The sequence below is a fragment of the Psittacula echo genome (genome assembly GCF_963264785.1).
Source record: "Psittacula echo genome assembly, chromosome: 1".
Lineage (NCBI taxonomy): Eukaryota > Metazoa > Chordata > Aves > Psittaciformes > Psittacidae > Psittacula > Psittacula echo.
This window is the reverse complement of record NC_137735.1, coordinates 2,788,692-2,807,967: the sequence shown is the minus strand read 5'-3', so window position 1 is coordinate 2,807,967 and position 19,276 is coordinate 2,788,692. Positions and strand designations below refer to the sequence as shown.

The 19,276-nt window shown below is 43.1% G+C and overlaps 1 protein-coding gene across 2 annotated transcripts in view; it reads right to left on the bottom strand.

Annotated features, from left to right (window-relative positions):
• The window catches only part of SLC4A11 (solute carrier family 4 member 11), a gene marked incomplete at its 5' end in the record, with an annotated part of 91,450 nt that overhangs the window by 1,941 nt on the left and 70,233 nt on the right, over positions 1-19,276 (bottom strand). For both annotated transcript variants that reach the window (XM_080636380.1, XM_080636381.1), the window contains 7 exons: positions 1,520-1,689; positions 4,132-4,327; positions 9,233-9,406; positions 12,157-12,325; positions 13,490-13,596; positions 14,359-14,608; positions 19,119-19,192. In XM_080636380.1, coding sequence (XP_080492506.1) covers positions 1,520-1,689; positions 4,132-4,327; positions 9,233-9,406; positions 12,157-12,325; positions 13,490-13,596; positions 14,359-14,608; positions 19,119-19,192 — 1,140 coding nt within the window. The remainder of the gene's footprint in view (positions 1-1,519; positions 1,690-4,131; positions 4,328-9,232; positions 9,407-12,156; positions 12,326-13,489; positions 13,597-14,358; positions 14,609-19,118; positions 19,193-19,276) is intronic.

The following is a 19,276-nucleotide window of genomic DNA, read 5'->3' as shown; positions in this document are numbered from 1 at the left end:
ATCTATTTTTAGTGCCAAATCTTTGTGAAAAAGTCACTGTTAACTACAGAGCTACATCATGGTGCTGCCTTCTCTGCTGGAGTCCACAGGAACTACATGAAGGCAAAAGAAATCAGAGAGGAAAGCGGAAGGCAAATCTCTGCATTGTGCCTGGTAGCACTATCTTTCCCTTAGCAGCAGGGCTGATTATCCAGCTGCTAGAAAAAGCTGCTCTGTAAAGGGAAATTAGTTAGCAGCAGAGCTAGTATGACAGTATCTTATTTACTCAAAAATAAAGATATATTTGCACCACTAAATTATCTAGCTCTTACTACAAAATCAGGTTCTTTGACAGCACCCTCTCTCCACACTGATTTAGCTTATTACACTATGCCCAATGTGTTTGGCAAAGAGTGTCCCATGTTTATTTCTATACTGAGCTGCTCTGTGCAGAGACCTGCAATTCCCACAAGAGTCAATCACCCAGCACTGCTGAAATCTTTACCAGCAACTTCAACAGTCATCCAAAGTGATGCTTATGTGATGGGTGGGTGATAGACTCTTACCACAGGAACAATACATTCAGTGTTTTCCAAGATTGTTTATCTGCGAAAATCCAAGCCAAACAGCTCTAACCTGATCCTGTTGAAGGTCACGGTAGCTTTGACATTTGCTTTTATTTTGGAAAGAACTGGACTCATCTTTATCATCCAAGGAAAACACCGCAATAGCTGCTTTTGCAGATTATCACATTGGTAGCTCTGAACTTTGAGATCAGACAAAAATCTCTGAGACTGCAAGTTCAAAGACAACCAGATATCACTGGATACCATCCTGGCCTAAAAATAATTGAATGGACTGGAAACAGATCTGTTCCTTCCAAGATCTTATTATGGCTTCTCATTATAGCCAAAGGATGGAGAGCATGAATGATTTAACTGGAGAATGATGGGCAGTCACTGTTAATGAACATTAAGGAAGAAATTAGTTAAATTTCCCTATGATTCTCCCTCAAGACTGCAGGATATTGGCCAGTTTGACCTAACTGATCATTGGCAACAGCATTCAGCAGTGCAGGAGGTCTGAAAGGTCACCACAGCTCTGGATAAGAGATAAGGAAAAGTTTCTAGCTCTGCTCGGAGCACTGGGCTTAGGAAATCAAATTACAAAGCAATTTGACAAAGAGAACACTATCAAATACCACCTGCGGCAAGGCTTAGCCTACAGCTTCTCAGGAGCACCAGGCATCTTACAGGCACTGCAAAGGGAGACTTACTTGCCTCTCTGCTAGCTGGAAGAAGAGTCCATGCCAGCACAGAGCCTTGTGCACAACACCAGCACCAGTGAAATCACAGGCTCTCTGCACTATTTCTTCTCAAGCCTGAGCAGCTGGTAAAGAAGAGGTCACCATCACCCACCTCTAGGATCTGTCTATTCAGGAAAGTGCTGTTTGCACTTCTAGACCACTTAGATTTCCTGCAGTTCAAGCCTGAAGACAAAAGGTATGAGAGACAAAAAAAAGCGCAGCCAAGCTTCATACCTGATTGGGATCATCCCTATCATGATGAGCGGGAAGATCATCTTCATGTAGGGCAATGGTGACATGCCAAAACCACAGAGGATGAGGAGCTGTAGGACCTGCAAGCCTGTGAAATAGTGGATCTTCCTCTGGGGCACTCTGCGGATGTAATGTGTCGGAGGATAAGCAGTCTGGGAAGAGAAGAATTACATGTTAGACAGGCAGAAACCTAGACCTGTGACTGCAGAATGTGGCACAGGCTTTCGAACACAAGGGTTTTAAAGAAGTCATCAATTTATACACACACAGAGTGCATCAGCATCAACAGGTTCAACAGCAGAACAAAGGATTTGTAGGGTTAAAGCAAGGGTCTTAAACCACAGCATTGGCAGCAACACACAGAAGATGACGGGCACTAGAAACCTGTAGAAGAAAAGACACATCACAGAACTAAGACTGCCTTTGGGAGCATCTGGAGTGCAATAACATATCTTGATAAGTGCACTAATAAGATTCCCCTGAGTAGGATTATCAGGGCTTTGAAGCAATAGGTGAAGTGCTTGTGGGCATGTGCAGAGGAGGTGATGGTAAGGAGATGCATTCAGGTTCTGTTACTGCTGGCTGGTTTCTCTACCTGAAAAACAGCTCATTACTTTATAGCCTTCTGTCCTCTGCTGACCAGACTCCATCTCCATGCTTGCACCCCATGGTCCAACTTCTTTAGCTGAACCAGGAGATGAGGTTGGGGAGGTGCAAGAAGAGGCTGTACTCACTGCAGTGATTTTCTCAAGTCATATCAGATATTAATTTTTAAGAAAGAAGGTGAGGGGGAAGTGACATTAATAGGCTAAATATCACTCGTGGTTTCTTTCGACAGTTCCTTGCTCATGTCTGAGCACAGGCTTTGACTCACTGTCTATACATCAATGAAGAGTATGAGCGACTGTCTGCTGGCACCGATACAGACTCAATGGATTTCAGATTGTGCCATGACTCATTAAAAGGTTTCCAGAAAAGGGAGATCTCCATATTTGAGAATAGTTTTTAATTTTCCAGCTTGGAAAATTCCACACTATTTCTAATAAAGGCAGAAGTCTCATTCTACACACATCAGTAACCATTCAATCCTCATTCAAAAATTGACATGACAAATGTAATCTTTACCCAGATTTCACAGTTTTAACCTCTGGGATGTAATATTAGAGGTCAAGACAGATTAGCAGAGATGCAGAGCCAAATGTTGGGCTTCTTAAGCCCTTGACCATTGTTACATAAAAGGCGGCGAGATGGAAACTCACAATTGCTCCCAGGTACCACCTGCACTGCAAACTAACACCTTCTTAGCACTTGTAACAGAGAGAGCTTGAAAACACATCTTCCAGATTTGTTTTCATCCCACATCAGAAGGGCTTCAATAACGTAAGTAATTTCATTTTGAGTTTAAAATCTTCTCTTGTGGCATTTCACACATGTCAAAATGAAACTGTAAAATACAGCGAAAAAAATCACCTGTTCTGAAGTTTTGTTGGGGAAATCAAAGATCACCATTTACTGACATCATGCCTGTGCTTTTTGATATTTGTTACTATTGGTTTTAAAACACATGGACTCTGCAGCCGACAGCATCACAGAGGGGTTTTAAAGCTTACAAACATCCTACATTCAGTGAGTATCAGTCTGTGCAACTGTCTTGTTTCTAAAGGCATTGCCTATATCTCCTTTTGGTTTGGTCTATAACAGGGTCTTCACTGGTAACAACTATCCTGGCTCCATCCATGCACTAACTTTGACTTTCTGGAGACAGAAGCTCCACAGCAATTCTGAGCAGACTGAGAAGGATTAAATGTAATATAATGTCCTAGTTACAGGACAAGTGGGAATGGCTTTAAAGCTGAAAGAGGGTAGACTGAGATGGGCTCTTAAGCAGAAGCTCTTCCCTGTGAGGGTGCTGAGGCGCTGGCACAGGGTGCCCAGAGGAGCTGTGGCTGCCCCATCCCTGGCAGTGTTCAAGGCCAGGTTGGACACAGGGGCTTGGAGCAACCTGGTCTACTTGCAGATGTCTCTGTTTATGGCAGGGGGTTGGAACTAGATCAGCTTTAAGGACCCTTCCAACTAAAACCATTCTATTATTCTATGATTCTATATCCAAGATATCAACTCTGAACAAGAAAGCTCAAGCACTTCTGTGGCAGGGAAATGCAGAAAGCAATTCATGCAGAATTAGAAGACAGATGAGATGGAGTGCCATTCTCCGAACAATTCAGCTACCAGCTCTTTTTAACCCAAGAATAACCATGCCACTTTTCTTATTTGACACTACACTATTCTCCCACTTATTCATCCCCTTTAATGAAAAAGGCATCTCTTGCTCTTGTCTCAGTGGCAGACCAGGCTAAACTGGAGACATCAAGTTTCATTCCCACTTTGCTGAGAAAGGTGAAAGGGATACAAAGTTCAGATTGGAGCTGGAAATCAGCCTGCTGAGAACATGAGTTTTAGGGCTAGTCCCATTCCCAACACTAGCACCTTTCCATGTTAGCTCCTGCCACAGTTTGGTGCTAGGGTGGTAAAACAAAGGTTGTAAATAACGTTTCCTTTTGTGTTCCACCAGTCTGGTGCCCCATTCTGTGTACCTGTTCTTTGAGCAGGAGTGCCACCCTTTCAAAGAGCTGGTTCCCATCAATGGAGGTCAACGCAATGTAGAGGAAGAGGCCATAGAGCACCGGCTTTGGGATCCACTGGAGAGGGAAGGGGAGGAGCAGAAGGGAGAGGCCCACCAGGAAGTTTGCCACTAGACTTGTCAGCCGGGTCTCCTTCACGCTCACAATCCTGGAAGCGAGAGAACAGGGATTAGGGGAATAGGATAATATCGCAGTATCCATGTAAGATTATCGCTGGGGCTCACTGTGCATAGGTGTAGGACACGTGCCACTCGGGAAAGGGAAACTCATCTCCACTGCACTGAGATCAGCATTTCTGGCCTCGTGCTGACACTGAGAAGGCAGAGCTCTGCTGGATCCAGGCCAGGCACTTAATCCACAGCTCAAACACAGCAGCTGGAAAAATGCCCAATTCCCCTTCTGCAAAGCTCCACGGACCCTATCCTGAACCGATTTGCCCTCTAAACTAATTCTGTACAGCACATTGAAGAAAAAGAAACACCAACAAAACCAGAACCCAAAACCAAACTAAAACCCCCAAATAGATAAAAATCCTTTTCCTGGGCAGTAATCCTTTCCTCAGCTTACTCAGTGCATATGCAATTGGCTCCTATCCAGAAGAAAACTCATTGACTTCTACAGGAACTAATGAACCTCTTGTAAAAAGAAGTCTGTACTTTATTGCCTGCGAGTCAGCGTTTCTGATGTATATGAGCATCTCTGTGTTTATTTGGAAGGGAATGCTGAGAGCACTATGGAGGTAGCTAGAAAGCCAATTCTGCTGTGGATAATAGCAGTTGCACTGCAAATTGCCTATTACCATGCAAAACATGTGATTAATTAATGCAAGTTTTCCGTAGCTGACAGAGCACAGATTGATTTTTGGGGGGTGGAGGAGTGGGGGCGATTGACAGGAAAGCAAGCAGCAACTTTCAGAGCCCACATGGGGGATGAGGGGAGGTTGCTCTGTTTTCTTTTCACTTCAGCTAAACCTGTGAGCATCTCCTCCTACTTTGAAGCAAATTACCAGAAACAACAGGAGGAAAGAAAAACCTCATCTTTTAAGACTACTTGTAAATAAAAAAAAAGGAGGATTCCTAACTTCTTCTGAGAAGATAAATCCACCCCTTCAGTGGATAAGTTAGTGAGTAAATCCCCTTATTATCAGGAGAAATGAATGTCCGTAGGCTGTTCTGGTGTCATCTAGTGGCCTCATTCCCTGAATGCAAGACTTCATATTCCAAATAACCCTCTACCCAAAATATCCTGAGGATTAACATGAGAACCAGCCATGAGATCTATCAAAATACGTTTCCTTCTATTACATATGTACTGCTGGGACTTCATAATCCCTTCTATTCTGAAGAAGATTGCTTCCCAGTGATTTCTTTCAATATTAAGGTCAGGTTGAACTTCAAATTTGTGAATACATTCAAGAGCATAATGAAGCTGTGGGGATGAAGGAGCCTTCCACACCTATATTTAGAGAGAAAGGGAAGGCTAACAGCCTAAGGCTCATTCTCAGGATTTGGATAACATGGCAGAATTAACATGAGCTCAAGAGCAACAGATATCCCAAACAGTACACAAAGTCCAGAGGACAAGGCTTGAATTTGTTGATGAGTAACAGGGGAGATCATACATATTATCTAGGATTACCAAGAGAGGATGCACAAAAGAGGCACAGGAGGTGTTAACCTTTAAGTAACCTCTCCCCTCCCCTGGCTAGGTTTAAACAGCAGAAACCACAGCTTTCCTCTTTCAAAACAGATTTTGTTCAGATCCTCTTGCAAGTCTCCTATGTCAAGGGCTCCCTGCCACTGCTTAAAGAAGCTGAGGGAGAGCACCTGACTCTTATCTGCAGACTGCTCTTTCCAGCTCTGGAGGAACTGGGACATCACCTAGGTGGATATAGTTTGGCACCTTTTCCTTTGCCTCCAGGTCTGGATCACCACAAGAAGAGAAGTCTCTGAGATGAACAGAGCCAAGCAGCTTAAAGTGCAATAGCAAGTCCTAATTCAGAACAATTTGATAGCCTGATAAGGAGTGGTCAACTACTTGAGAACCTCATAGTGGTTCTGGTAGCTCTGAAGTGGCCCAGTGAGTCAGGAGTGAAAGGATGCACCAACCGATTTAGCTTCACCCAGGTACAGCAAGAGTTTCCCTGGCTTTGAAATCGGGCAAGCTACAGAAGCAGCATTTCTGCTACTTCAGGCAAAGATCTAACCTGCTGCTGTGGATGTTCATGACCTGCAAGCATCAGTCTGAGCACACACATCTGCTAGGTTCAAAGTCATGTAAGCTTAATTGTTCAGGATCAAAACCAGATTTGAAGCCACCACATTTCGGTCAGATGCAAGTCTGCAAGTACAGAACAGGTTGTAGTAGTAGCTCTTTGGTAATGGATTTTTGAAGTTCATGAAGTTTTCGACTGTGAACTCTTGGGATGCAGCAATCATGGCACTAAAGAGTGTTTGAGCACATATAAAATGTCCTGCAACTACCACTGCCAGTTCCTGCTATTGCCACTTAAAGTAGTTTGGAATTTCTCATCAAAACGTAGTTAAAATTACTCATAATTGACCAAACATGAGGTGTTTAAAGCTGAAGTTCCAAGCCTCAAATTGGTCTTCTGCCAATTCTAGCACGTTTCTTATTTCTAGGATAAGGACATCACAGTCACATTAAGTCAACAGAAGAAAACTCTGTAATTTGCATGTGTTCAGAATCCATTTTAGCCTTGAGGAAACAGCTCCAGAAAGTCTGCTGAAATGGAAATGAAGTAATTAATGGAAATTAAAAGAGCATAATCCAGGCTCATTTCCCCAGAATCCTTTAAATCTGGCTAGCACAGGATTAGCCATTCCTGACCTCCTCCATCTGAGCAGTGAGAGCCTATTTGCAGATTGCCACATGAAACTCAAGTGGTTACTCTACAGAGGAGAAGAAAACTTTGCTTTCATTGAGACAGGTCTTTAAGCTTGTTTATATCATCATCCTCAATAACAGCTTTGATTTGCGTGTAGGAAAGAAGCCTGCCAGGGGAGCCAGCATTGAAAGAACTCCTGATTTTCTAACTGAGCTTCAGTACATTTCTTTTTCAGCAGAGCTGGCTAGGAGAAAACAAAGCAGAAAGATGACAACGTTGCTTAGAGTCTCCTGTTTATAGCTCAGTGCTTTGCAGACAACAAAACTGCTTCAATCTCAAAGGGAGTTCAAGTAACTAGGAAATCCTTGTTCTCTCTTTCGCTCCCGATATCAGGCTCAAAGCACTCACCTAACGACTTGCCTCCAGCAGGGAGAGAGCTGTACCCTGAGGGAACATACTTAGTGAGATTAGGGCATCCCTCTGCCCTTCTGGGATAATCACTGGAGCTGTATCTAGCTTAGCATGGCCAAAGAGGGTTCTCAGATGCTAGTTTGGGGCAGCTGGGTAAAAGAGGACAAAGACAGCAGGTAGACCTTAATTCAAAGCTGGGAACTTGACTTTGTCAAGAAACAGCCAGAATGCAGAATCAAGACAGTGGGTGGAAAAACAGGGAAATAGCTACCAGCTATTAAAGCTGACAATGGAAGAAACAGGAGGGGGGCTTAGTACAGGGATTTCGAAGTGTAAATTCTGCCTTTCACAAAGAAATGGAGATCAAAGATATCTTAGAGCAGATCAGGAAAAAATTAGGAAGAAGTTTGTCCCTGTAGGGGTGCTGAGGCACTGGCACAGGGAGCCCAGAGAAGCTGTGGCTGCCCCATCCCTGGCAGTGTTCAAGGCCAGGTTGAACACAGGGGCTTGGAGCAAGCTGCTCTAGTGGAAGGTGTCCCTGCCCCTGGCAGGGGTTGGAGCTGGAGGAGCTTTAAGGTCCCTTCCAACACAAACCAGTCTGGGATTCTATGATTAGGGACACGAGGAGCAAGGGCACCCTACAGAACTCAAATTGCAAACTTGTTGGGTGTTTTAAAATAGGTTTTAGCATTTATTCAAGACAGATATAGCTGTGGGAACAACTAACACCAACACATACTACTGGGAATACAAGCCCAAGGGACTGATCTCCCAGGAAAGGTCCGTAAAAGCATTGGACGGAGCAGCAGGACAGCAATTTTCAGATGTGGAAGGTGAAATCTGTACATCACTGACCCAAAAAGCAGCTGTGGCAGGTTGGGCTGGGCCAGCTGGCACAGAGAATAGCATGAGGGTGAGACTGAAATGAAAGAGACTGACCCACTCCATCCCCCAAAGTAAATGACCACTTAGCCTCACTTTTGATAAGTGGAAACTCTGAAAATGGAAACCAAGGCAGGATAATTAAAACTAATGGTATGTGAGTGGAAATTACCACTTCTGAGGTAAAAGCACTCAACTGTAACATCCTGAGATCAAACAAACCAGATATTCCCTATTCTGGAGCAGGTTTCATGAGAAATGAGATATTTCATTTTACTTTTTCTTTAAATAGGTCTCTGATAAGAGTGTGTTGGACAACCCAGAATGGCCAAAAAGCTGGTCTTAAATAGGAAGTCATGACCTGGGCACGGCTTCGGAGTTGCTTTTGCTTAAAAGCAAGAGAATTTAATATGCATCTCGCATTCCCGGAATGTGGCGGAAGATGCTATGGGAGTTCTGAAACAATGCTGCATTTTTCCTACTCTTCGTAATAACCACCAGACAGGTTTCAGCCAATGAATCAGACTGGATTTTTTCTGGTGGAGACATCTGGAAAGATCTGGCTAAAGCATCTCTGCTCAGCTTTCCACAAAGATAAACCTGAAAAAGGCTTTGTCTGACTCTTTCCAGAGGACAATTTGCACTGGAGTGGGTGGAATCCCTGAAGACTGCATAAAGAGCATAAATCTCTGTCCTAAAAACAAGCACTTTGGTGAAGGAGGATGAAGCCAGGCCACAGGTCATGCTGGCTGAGGTGGCTTCATTTGGCATATCTCTCCTCTACCTCCACATCTTGCAGGTCTTCAAGACGACAGCTAACTCCTCAACCATGTAACCCACTATACCCAAAAGGATTGGGAAGCCACAAATAAACCCAAAGATATTCAAGACAGCTCTGCGGTTCCTACTTACGTCTCATAGATGTGTCCACTTTCAACTCTCTCCTCCACATAAGCCAGGGCGCGGACATGCATTGGGGAATGAGGGAAGGCAGCATGGATCCAGGGAAGGCCGAAGACAGACAGCCCTGTGTTAATCAGCGCAACAAGCAGGAGGTCCCAGTGGTAAGCTGTTCCCTTCACCAACCTGAAACGAGGTTTTTGTTGACAGCAGTTACACCCAGTGCAAGCTAACAGGCTGCCCTTGCTGAACACCAAAGTGCACTTCCATGCATCGAGTGATTTCACACCTCCTGCCTTACAGCCTGTGCTACATGAACACAAAACATAATAAAACTGGATAGCTTGCTCCCAAAGCAGTCATCTCCTGGAAAGAACAACACTGAGCAGAAAGGCAACCCACTCAAGTAACAGCCCATGTAAATTTCATCAGCATTTTGCCCCTATGCTTACTGCAGTCTACTCAAAATACACACCTATACTTGTTAACAGAGTCCATATAGGTAGCGGTTAGAAACCTGGGCATGGGTTGCCTAACTACTGACACCGAAGTTTCCCCATCTGTCTTGTTTTTAACTCTGGTCTCCCTCCTTCCCCATGAGCAGAACATGTGCTGCAGTGATCCCCTGATTGTGTAACGTTACTGTATGATAAGAAAATGGGGCATGAATTCATTAAACTTCAGCTCCTCCTTTGTAGCCAACCAAGGAGATACGCTCCTAGCTTTGGTGAATACTGAGGAACCTCTGTTTTGTTTCTTAGAGGACAGAGGAAACTGGCAGCCTTCATCAACGAAGCTGACCTTCCCTTTGCAAGGACTACACAGAGAGCAGCTACTAACATTGAACTCACATCTAGTTTAACCTTGCCTTTTTATGTCTGTCCCTTTCCTCAATGTACCCATCTGGTACAACTCTTCAGATACTATACGTTTAGAAAAAGACTGGGGAAGTATTTAGCTCTCAGACTTTGACACCTAACTTAAAAGCCTATAGCTGCTTTCCTGCCTGGCCATCAGACCAGACAGCAGTTGGTATCCTCACACAAAGGATCAGCTGAATTGCCCTCCAGGCACCATCAGTTGGAAAGGGACCACCATTTAGATGTCTTAATGTCACCAAGCAAGCTTCGTTCAATATGTAAGCAGAGACTCGGAGCCATTCAAGATGCTCTAAGACATGAGGTGCATGGAGCTAGTAGACATGACCCAGCACATGAAGATCTATGCCTAGTTTCTACCTCAAAGAGCAGTATATGCCATTTTTTAGGCAGCAGAAATCTTGGGGGGGGGGTTTGGTTTTGAAACAAAAAGATCTGTCTCATTGGAAGTGCTCACCTCCATTGACTGAAAAGGCCATAGGGTGACTAGGTCAGCTAGATGTCTACATTGCAATACCTCAAGCTGGAAGGTGCTGGCAGGAAGGGTGGGATTGTAAACACACTTCCTGTGTTGGCTCACACTTTGAAAGCACTGCCCCTGCTCATGTGCTGCTTTCTCAGAGCAAAGGCATCTCCAGCATCCCCAGGGTTATCATTTGATTGTCCTGTCTGCTCTTTTCAGAGGGCTTTCTATGTACAAAGGCCACATCATTTTAGTCCCCTTTGGACGCTATCTGGTCTCAGCAGCCTGGTAGCACTGTGTAGTATACACCTGCTTTGACCAATGGATAAGGCTACATTGAGCCTGTCCAGCCCAACACACAAAGATGCCTTATCCTAGATTATCTTCACATAGCCCAACCAGCCCAGTATTCCCTGGACTGTCCTACACCCTTGCTTTGATTATTAACAAAGCACATTTGTGTACTTTTAGGCAAGCATCATCTTTTCCCTGTTCTTAATACAGGAGGAAATCACTACATTTGTTAAGACGCCAAGAAGTACATTCTCCATTTGGCTGGTATAGATAATGGTATTTTCATTATGTGATAGTACCACAAACAGAAGGTGTCAAGTCCTGTTGTCTCCATCTCTAAAAACCCATGCCCTGATTTCTGCTTAGTCCTGTAACAAGGCATTATGAAAGACACTAGGAAAAACACTGAAGAATATTTTTCATTCCTTAAAGATGCTTTAGTGGAAAAAAACCCACAAAAGTTTAGAAGAAACTCCTATCAGGAAATAGATGACCCAGTTACACTACAAATTTATGCAGCACTTTTAAACAGATACAATAAAGATGAGAGGAACAAAAATCAAGTGCTCACAGAAAACCAAATTAGTATAGCTGAATCTGAGCTTGTCTTCTCCCCGCTCAGTGTCACTCTAGCTACAGCATGTAGAATATTAATGTAGGTTATGCAAGGAGAGAACCCTCCCACACATTACATTAGCAAAAGAATCCTCTGAGACACGGTAGCTTCCCTGGAAAAGTCATACACGTTCATTCTTGATATCATATCTGATTGCAGCTGGCACAGAAACATCAGAGGGAATATTTTAATAGCGCAACATCTTGACTCAAGTTTGCACATAAATCAGATCTATCAGACATTAGACATACTGTGCTATTTCCACCTTCTCAGCTGGAGACTAACAGCTCCAAACACTTTCTGATGCTCAGCTGCAGCATATCATGTTATGACATTTATGCAGGTCATTGACTTTTTCATTTCCAAAAAGTTCCCTGTAGTGCAAGAGCAGTGCAAGTTTTAGACTCCTAGATATCTGCAGACCTCAAGCCATACAAAATATCTCCATAACATTCACACATTGGCAAAGAAAAAGCATGCTGAGGTGAGGAGCTCGTAGGTGCTCTGTGGTTTTGACTTACTGCCACAATATTGGGTACTGAAGATGGTGAGGAGTTAAGTAGTAGAGTTATCCTCATCTGTGACAACAGAAGTTCTGAAGAACTGATGTTCAGACAAGCTTTGGTCAAGCAGTGCTGGGAAGAGACTAAGTATATCCCTTCACAGAGGAGTACCAAAACATTACCTGTTCTCCGGTGCGTTTGTGAGTGACGCCACAATGTTCTGCTCTATAAAGAAGAGCATCGACAGGAGGAACCCCAGCCCCATGGCGCTCATCACTGACCCAATGGACAGGGACTGGACTGGGGCCAGCACAAACAAGCTCTCAGATGGATTGTAGTTGAATTTGGACACTGGAAAGAAGAGAGGAGTGATGTTAGGAGGCACCTTCTCATTCAACCATCCACATGGACTCAGGTAATGTTTTACACATTATGAACTATTGGGAACTAGTGCAGCAAACCAGACATGATGCTCTGGCACGTGGGAGCCAGAAGGCCATAGAAGACAGGCTCATCTGGCTGTTTTAGTTTATTTTTTTCCTCCATCCTCTTAGAACTTGGCTGCCATCCTGATTTGACAGATTACTGCTACTCCTAGTGAGGCATTACATATATTTGAGCAAAACAAAAGAGGGAAACTTGTTTTCCACAGATGCAAGGCATTTTTTAGATTAGAAAACCTTATTTCTAACAACAGTATAGTCCTCCTGCTCAGTTAATCAACTGACAGAGGCATTTCAAAACTTCCTCATATCCAACAAGCTGTGCAAGGCATTTGAGTATGAAATGCCCCTACTTTCCTGCCATTGGAAGAAATCCATGACTAGGGATAAATCACACATGGCCACACATCATTTTACAATCCAACTGGATGGAATGGCCATCACAGAAAAAAAAAAAGCCACTTCTTATTTGTTTCCATACATTTCCTCACATCACCCACTCACGTCACTACAGGACAATGCAATTCCTGTCCCCATTATCGCTTCCTGATATGGAAAAGCTGATCTATTTGGCCAATGAATGGTGCCTCATTTTTAGATTTCCTTGTGTTAACTTCAAACCGCGCAGATGCTCTGCACCATTTCACCTAAATTAGGAAAACGTAAACTGGAGACAAAGAGGACAGACTGGGATCATCAACTCTACGCCTGTATGACTGGCAACAACCCTTCCTGCCTGCTAATTACCCTTCCCTTTGTTCTTGGCCAGAAATTGTTGATCCTCTTTACTGTAAGAGATGCGTACTTTAAATCACATTGACATGAAAAGGTACACTGGAATAGTTTGTCTAGAGAAAAAACTTCATCCAGCCTCATTTGATTAAGGGGTTTGGATTAATTAAATCTAATACTGAGGAAATCTGAGCTCTTTGGGTGGTGCGAGGCACACGCGGTATTTGTGAAGTTGCGTGGAGTTATATTTGCTATTTCTTTTGCTTAGCGAAACCTTCCTAGGATTTAATTTCTCTTTTTTATGCATCCCATTATTCCAGAGAATAAAAATATAACTTACTTTCAATTTCCTTGAAGATATAGGAACCCACAGCAGAGAAAGTCAGAACTGAAATCGGTAAGGCACAGTCGGATAGAATTTCCCGTACTCTGGCATGCAAATAAGGGCTGCAATTTAAAGACAAATAAAACCTTCCATCAACACCACACTATAGGGACAATCATGCAATCCAGATAGCATTAATGCTCTAACAAGTGAAAATTCAGTCCAATCTTGTAATTCTAGAGACATTTGGAGTGAAAAATTAGTCTGCAAATCAGCTTTAAATCCTCTGGAATCTATAGCCTTTGAAGGTTGATGAATGCATATTCAAAACCCATAAAGAAAGAAGAAACTAAGATGCAAGCTAGAAAATAAGTCCTCCAAACACAAATTTGTGTCTCATTTCCACTTAAGTTTAATTGCTTACTCAAGCATTTCAAATGAAGAGCTTTAAAGGCAATGGGAGTAAATCCCAAATTACAGCTGGGCATTTGACACCCAAGTGTACACTGAAGGTACATTTCCAGCAGACCTTCCAGCACCATCAGTGATTTTTGCCCACCAAAATGATTCAATGCCTATTTTCGGGGAGTTACAGGAGTTCCAACATGAAATACATGGTTCACCCAAAGCTTTCTAACAAGTCACTTGTGATGCCAAACCAAATACGGAAGGACATCGTTCAGTGACTGAACATTTTGTTCTGCTGCAAACATTTTCCAGGTGGCCAGCCAAGTTCATGTCTGCCTTTGGCTTCCACCACCACTAATGGAAGAGTTCCACCTGATTTTTCTGGGTTACAAAGTTAAGATCTAAACCATCAGTGATTCCTCAACAGGTAATATGAGATAATCAGTAGTCTGAGCTCTAAGACTGAAGTAACTCACCTTTTCTTAAACTGATAGAGCGTATGACCAAGCCAAAGGGTACCCAGCATCAACATGAGACTAAGGACGGCAGTTTCACGTCCATAATGCACATCATGCGTGCCTGTTTGATTCTCTAGGGACATGGATCTGCTCACTGATGAATTCATCAAGAAGGTGGTATTGATGCCGAGGCTTGGAATAGCATCAGTTGGTGCTTTTTCCAAGTAACTTTCTCCTGTGCGCCCACTGTAGTAATATTTCTTAAAAACTGCACAAACAACCAACAGGCAAAGCATTAGGATAGGTTTGTGACAATCAAAGCAAGTAAAATAAAGTGGTTCTTCCTTGCTTGATCATGTAGTATTAATGTTATGCTTCACCAGGTTTATAGCTCTACCCTCGAACCAGTGAAAAGAAATCTTGAGTGCTGCTTCTCTTATTTTAACAGCTAAGAAGTTAAGCTGATCTAAAGCAACGTGTTTGAACTGTAAGCACTTTCAGTGCTAATTATCAATGTGATTTTGTTCCTAGCACTGGAATCACTGCTCTTGTATATATATTTAACACTTACTTTCAGCAGCCTGATAAACAAATTCCATCAGCATCTCTATAGAAATTAAGAGCAGCCAGGCTGCACAGATACTTCAATGGACCTCAAAATGTACAGTAATTACTCTTCCTCCAGGGCTGGTCCAGATTTTAAAGGTAAGTGATGATGGTATGCAAAATCTGGCAGAACATTTGAATTTACACTGCAAATGGAAACTGAGTTAGAGAGTATCCGAAGTAAACCTGTACAAGTGAAACACCCATGAATACATTTGGAACTATCCATAAATGTATTAGGTTAGCTCAGAAGCATTTATATAAGAAATTAACAGTTGAAAATACACTCTTGCTTTTGAGCATTTAGGCAGCTGTGTTCCCATTTCTATAATGTTGGCTAGCTCCCAGCATATAAATGTGGTTTTGGAGTGATTTCACCTCTTCGGGGAGCAAGAGCTTGAGGTGCTACGAGGAGCAAATAAAAGCAGAAGATAGAAGTTGTGATTTGCATCCTTGGTACTCCCATGATCAGACAGCAGCAGGCAGCACCCGCTGTCCCCCATACCAGTGGGAAGATACAGAAGGATGGAAACCACCACATCGGAGTGTTGCAGCCTCTCTACCTTTCTTCTCTTTAGTCAAAATACTCATTGAACTTGGCATAGAGAAACTCAATACTCTTTGGTCAAAACCACAACAATCTGAAGCTTAGGCTACAATACTCCTCATAACATTTCCCCCCAGCCCCAAATAACAACCAATTTTCTCATCTGCAGCAGGAAAAGCAGGCAAACCAAACTGGAAATCTAAATATCTGAAAACAAGCAAAACTTTAAGCATTCTTGCAAAGCACAATTGGTATTTGCAACCACCTTGATTTTGGCTGAAGCACAGTTTACTCCTGGTTTGGAGCTCACCCTAATGTAAAATGCCCCATGTTTAGCCATTTTGCGATTTTAACAGCAGTAATAATCTTTTTCTACCACCTTTATGTTTAAAAAGGAGTTCAGGAATTTGACAAGTGGATGGAGTCAATAGGGCACACAGGTCACGAGAAAAAAAACCCTGGTTGCTTCGTATTCAATACTTCTGTATAAGGATTTATAGATCATAGAAGGTTTACAGTTCAAGATTTAACCTTCCAATTTACTCTCAGCAGCAGAAATAAGGAGATCATTGCACTATTAAAGCATGAGAAAGGTTCTCCCAGCAAGGAGCAATTACAGCCTCAGTTAGCACTGAGTATTCCTGCATCGTGTGCTGCGGAAGACGTTTTGCTATCATTTCCTCCCCTCCATCCTTGCAGCTGCATCCAGCCCAGCAGGACACCCACACCTGCTTTGCAAAGAGGTAAACTGAGGCACAGAGCAGTGCCATGACCCATGTACCAGCACAGAACAGGTTGCTGCAGGATTTGTGGTTTCTGGCTCTAAACATGAAAGGACACTTTTGTCATAACAGAAGTGATTATGGCAGCATTTCCTGGGGATTAGCAGCTGGTCAGGGCTAACTGGCTGTTCACCATCTCAGCTGACCTTAAGCATTACTAAATCCTGACAACATATACAGTTACCGAGCACGTGATAAACCAACAGCATGCACAACCCAGCAACTATGCAGAACGTATTTGCATTCCTCTGCATTTAGATTTGAACTAGAATGAAGAAGAAACAAGTTACTTTGTTCTGGGTGTTGTGAATTTGCCCAGTTTCCCAACACTTGGGATCATAGAATCAACTAAGTTGGAAAAGACCTTTAAGATCACTTGGCTATACTGTAATAATACATTAAGGGTTGAGCACATCTTCGGTGCCCTGCCTTCAGCCTGACTATATTTACACTGCCTCCTCTCAGGCTGCAATTCAATTTGCACCCACCTCAAAACTAGATCGGATTTCTCCACTCAATCCTGGATTATCGAGAAAGAAACTTTGACTTTAGTCTTTAGTTAAAGCATAAAAACATGCCAACATGGCTAGTGGAGGCCTTCATCCTGCACCACAGACTTGCTATAAAGTGATTCCTGCAGACTTATAGCTTGTTTTTATAACAGAGATAAGTGAATCTGGTTGCCCACATTGAGAGAGAGCAGAAGAGCAGGTGGTTCCCTTGCTGAAACAGAGCCATGCTCAAGCCTAGCGTGTGCTCACGTTCCCTCCAATGACATTAATTTGCTTTGTTTGCTTCAGCCAGTTCACCACCGTTTCCTGCAGAGTGCAGATGTCAAGATCAAACAAACACAGCTTTGGTGGCTGGGCCACACGGCGAAAACAAAGTGTCACCAGGATAGCATGAATGCACATGGCTGGATTCCTCTGTACGGTATCGCATCCCTCCCCCCTTCTTTCCTGCACATGTATGAGTACCTTGCAAAAAAAATCAAGGCTATAAACAGACTGAGAAAAACATATCTGGGCAAGAGAAAGAGTCCTGTTGGCATTAAGGAAGCCCAAAGCTGCTGTCAGCTGGCTAGCCATAACCAGAATACATTGAACAGCATGGCGAAGTTACCAGCTTTCTCTTTCTGCTTAACTGCTCAACTGAAGCTCTGAGTGGGAGGAGGAGGAGGCGGCAGCAGCCATCACCTCCTGCTACAAAACAAGGAGTGAAAGATGACAGACAAGCATGCAGACATGGTCTGCACTGTTATGTGTTTAAATATGAGCACTGAGGGGGTTAAGAATAGTTTGTGCCTAGCAGCATCAGTGCCCTTCATCTGGGAACATGGCTGGATCTGGGGTCCCATCTGTTGATGCACTAATAATCCCAGATGCAGCTGAAGCCAGCGTGAGCTGGAAAACGGCTGGAGTGTTGGTTTGATCTCATTACCATTGTTCGTACAAATTCAGCCCTTTCCAAGTACAAGGGAGAATGGCACTAATTCACTAATTATACTAATTAACCTCCAGAATCCTTTCCTGTCCCTACTGCAATATTCTTGTATTGAGCAAATACTCATGTATTACTTGCATGTTCCTGGAAGTCTGGCAGCTGAGATCAATCGATGCTTTCTGTATCTTTAACCTGCATTCCATGCCCCTGCTATGGGAAATCAGCTCTCTCCTACAGAAGCACAGTGAACATTTGCAGTTGCTCATCTTTACAGAGCAGCTGAATGTTCTGTTCAGGAACACGTAAATGCCACAGGGAGACTGTCCCATGCCTCCAGAACAGAGCACTAACAGTACACATTAAGCAAAGCTCACAGCTACACGGTGAGCAAGGAGAAAGCAAAGTATCCCAGGACAGCTTCTCCTTCACCAAGCTTTGTCTAAACAGGGTGTTTGAGAGATGCAGGTGCTTCTGCAGAGTTAAAACCCCCTCCTATTGAACAATCAAAGCACATATAAGCCAAATTAAGGCTTCCTGATGAAGCAAGGAAGTATCTCACTTCAAATTGCTTTGCACTGTCAAACTTGCTCTTTGAAGGTGTTCTTATTGCATGCAAGATCCCATAATGAGCCAAGCCCAAGTATCTTGAAAACAAGGGATGTGCTCAGTGTGCTTAGGTATGTCCTGAAGGATTTCAAAGGATAGCCCAAGCTTGGCTATCCTTAGGTCACAAAAACCAAGGAATGTAGACTTTGACAACTTCCTGCTGGGAAGAACAGAAAGATTGCCAACCACAGGGCATTTCTGCCAACATCTTCCACCTTCACAAGTACATCCTGCCAATCCTGATGGGAAGAGAGGTACCAGAGAAATCTGTTACATCCCAAGGCTGCTCACCTAGAACTTAGCTAATGAGGACCAAGTGACGAGAAGGGCAGAATAGCTTTAGGAGCATGCTGGAAAGCACTAAGTCCTCATGCTGCCATTAAGGAAGGGTCACACATTAGAATGGGCAATCTTAACCCATACAGTTCTAATAATATGGTTAGGAAAGAGGTCTAGGTGCCCTGCATTTAAAATGGATCATTTTTTTGCCAGAACCAAAGAGACCAGTATCAAGAAAAGACTTCTACAGTAACATTATTATGGTTTCTCCATTCAGTAAAACTTAAGATATTAATCCTATCTCAGCTAACTGAAATTAGATCTGATAGAAATCCTGAACATCCAGGTAAACTGCTGACAAAGCGCTGCTTCAATCTCACACTGATTTAGTTTCACCCTGGAGACCCTGAACGAACATGGAACAAGCAAACATCATGCATATTTGCAGCCTTGCATTTCTCTGACAAGGAAGCAAAGCAGAGGTCTGCATTGAAAAACACTGTTGGAAAACTTACCTTTAATAATGCCTTTGAAAGCATCAAGCACAAATGTGATGGATATAAAAAGTGCAATTATTTCTTCTGTTGACCTGTGGAAAAAATCCCAGGCATTAATATAGCCATTAGCAGAGTCTGCATTCAACTCCATTCAAAGGAAAAATCAGCGTATTCAT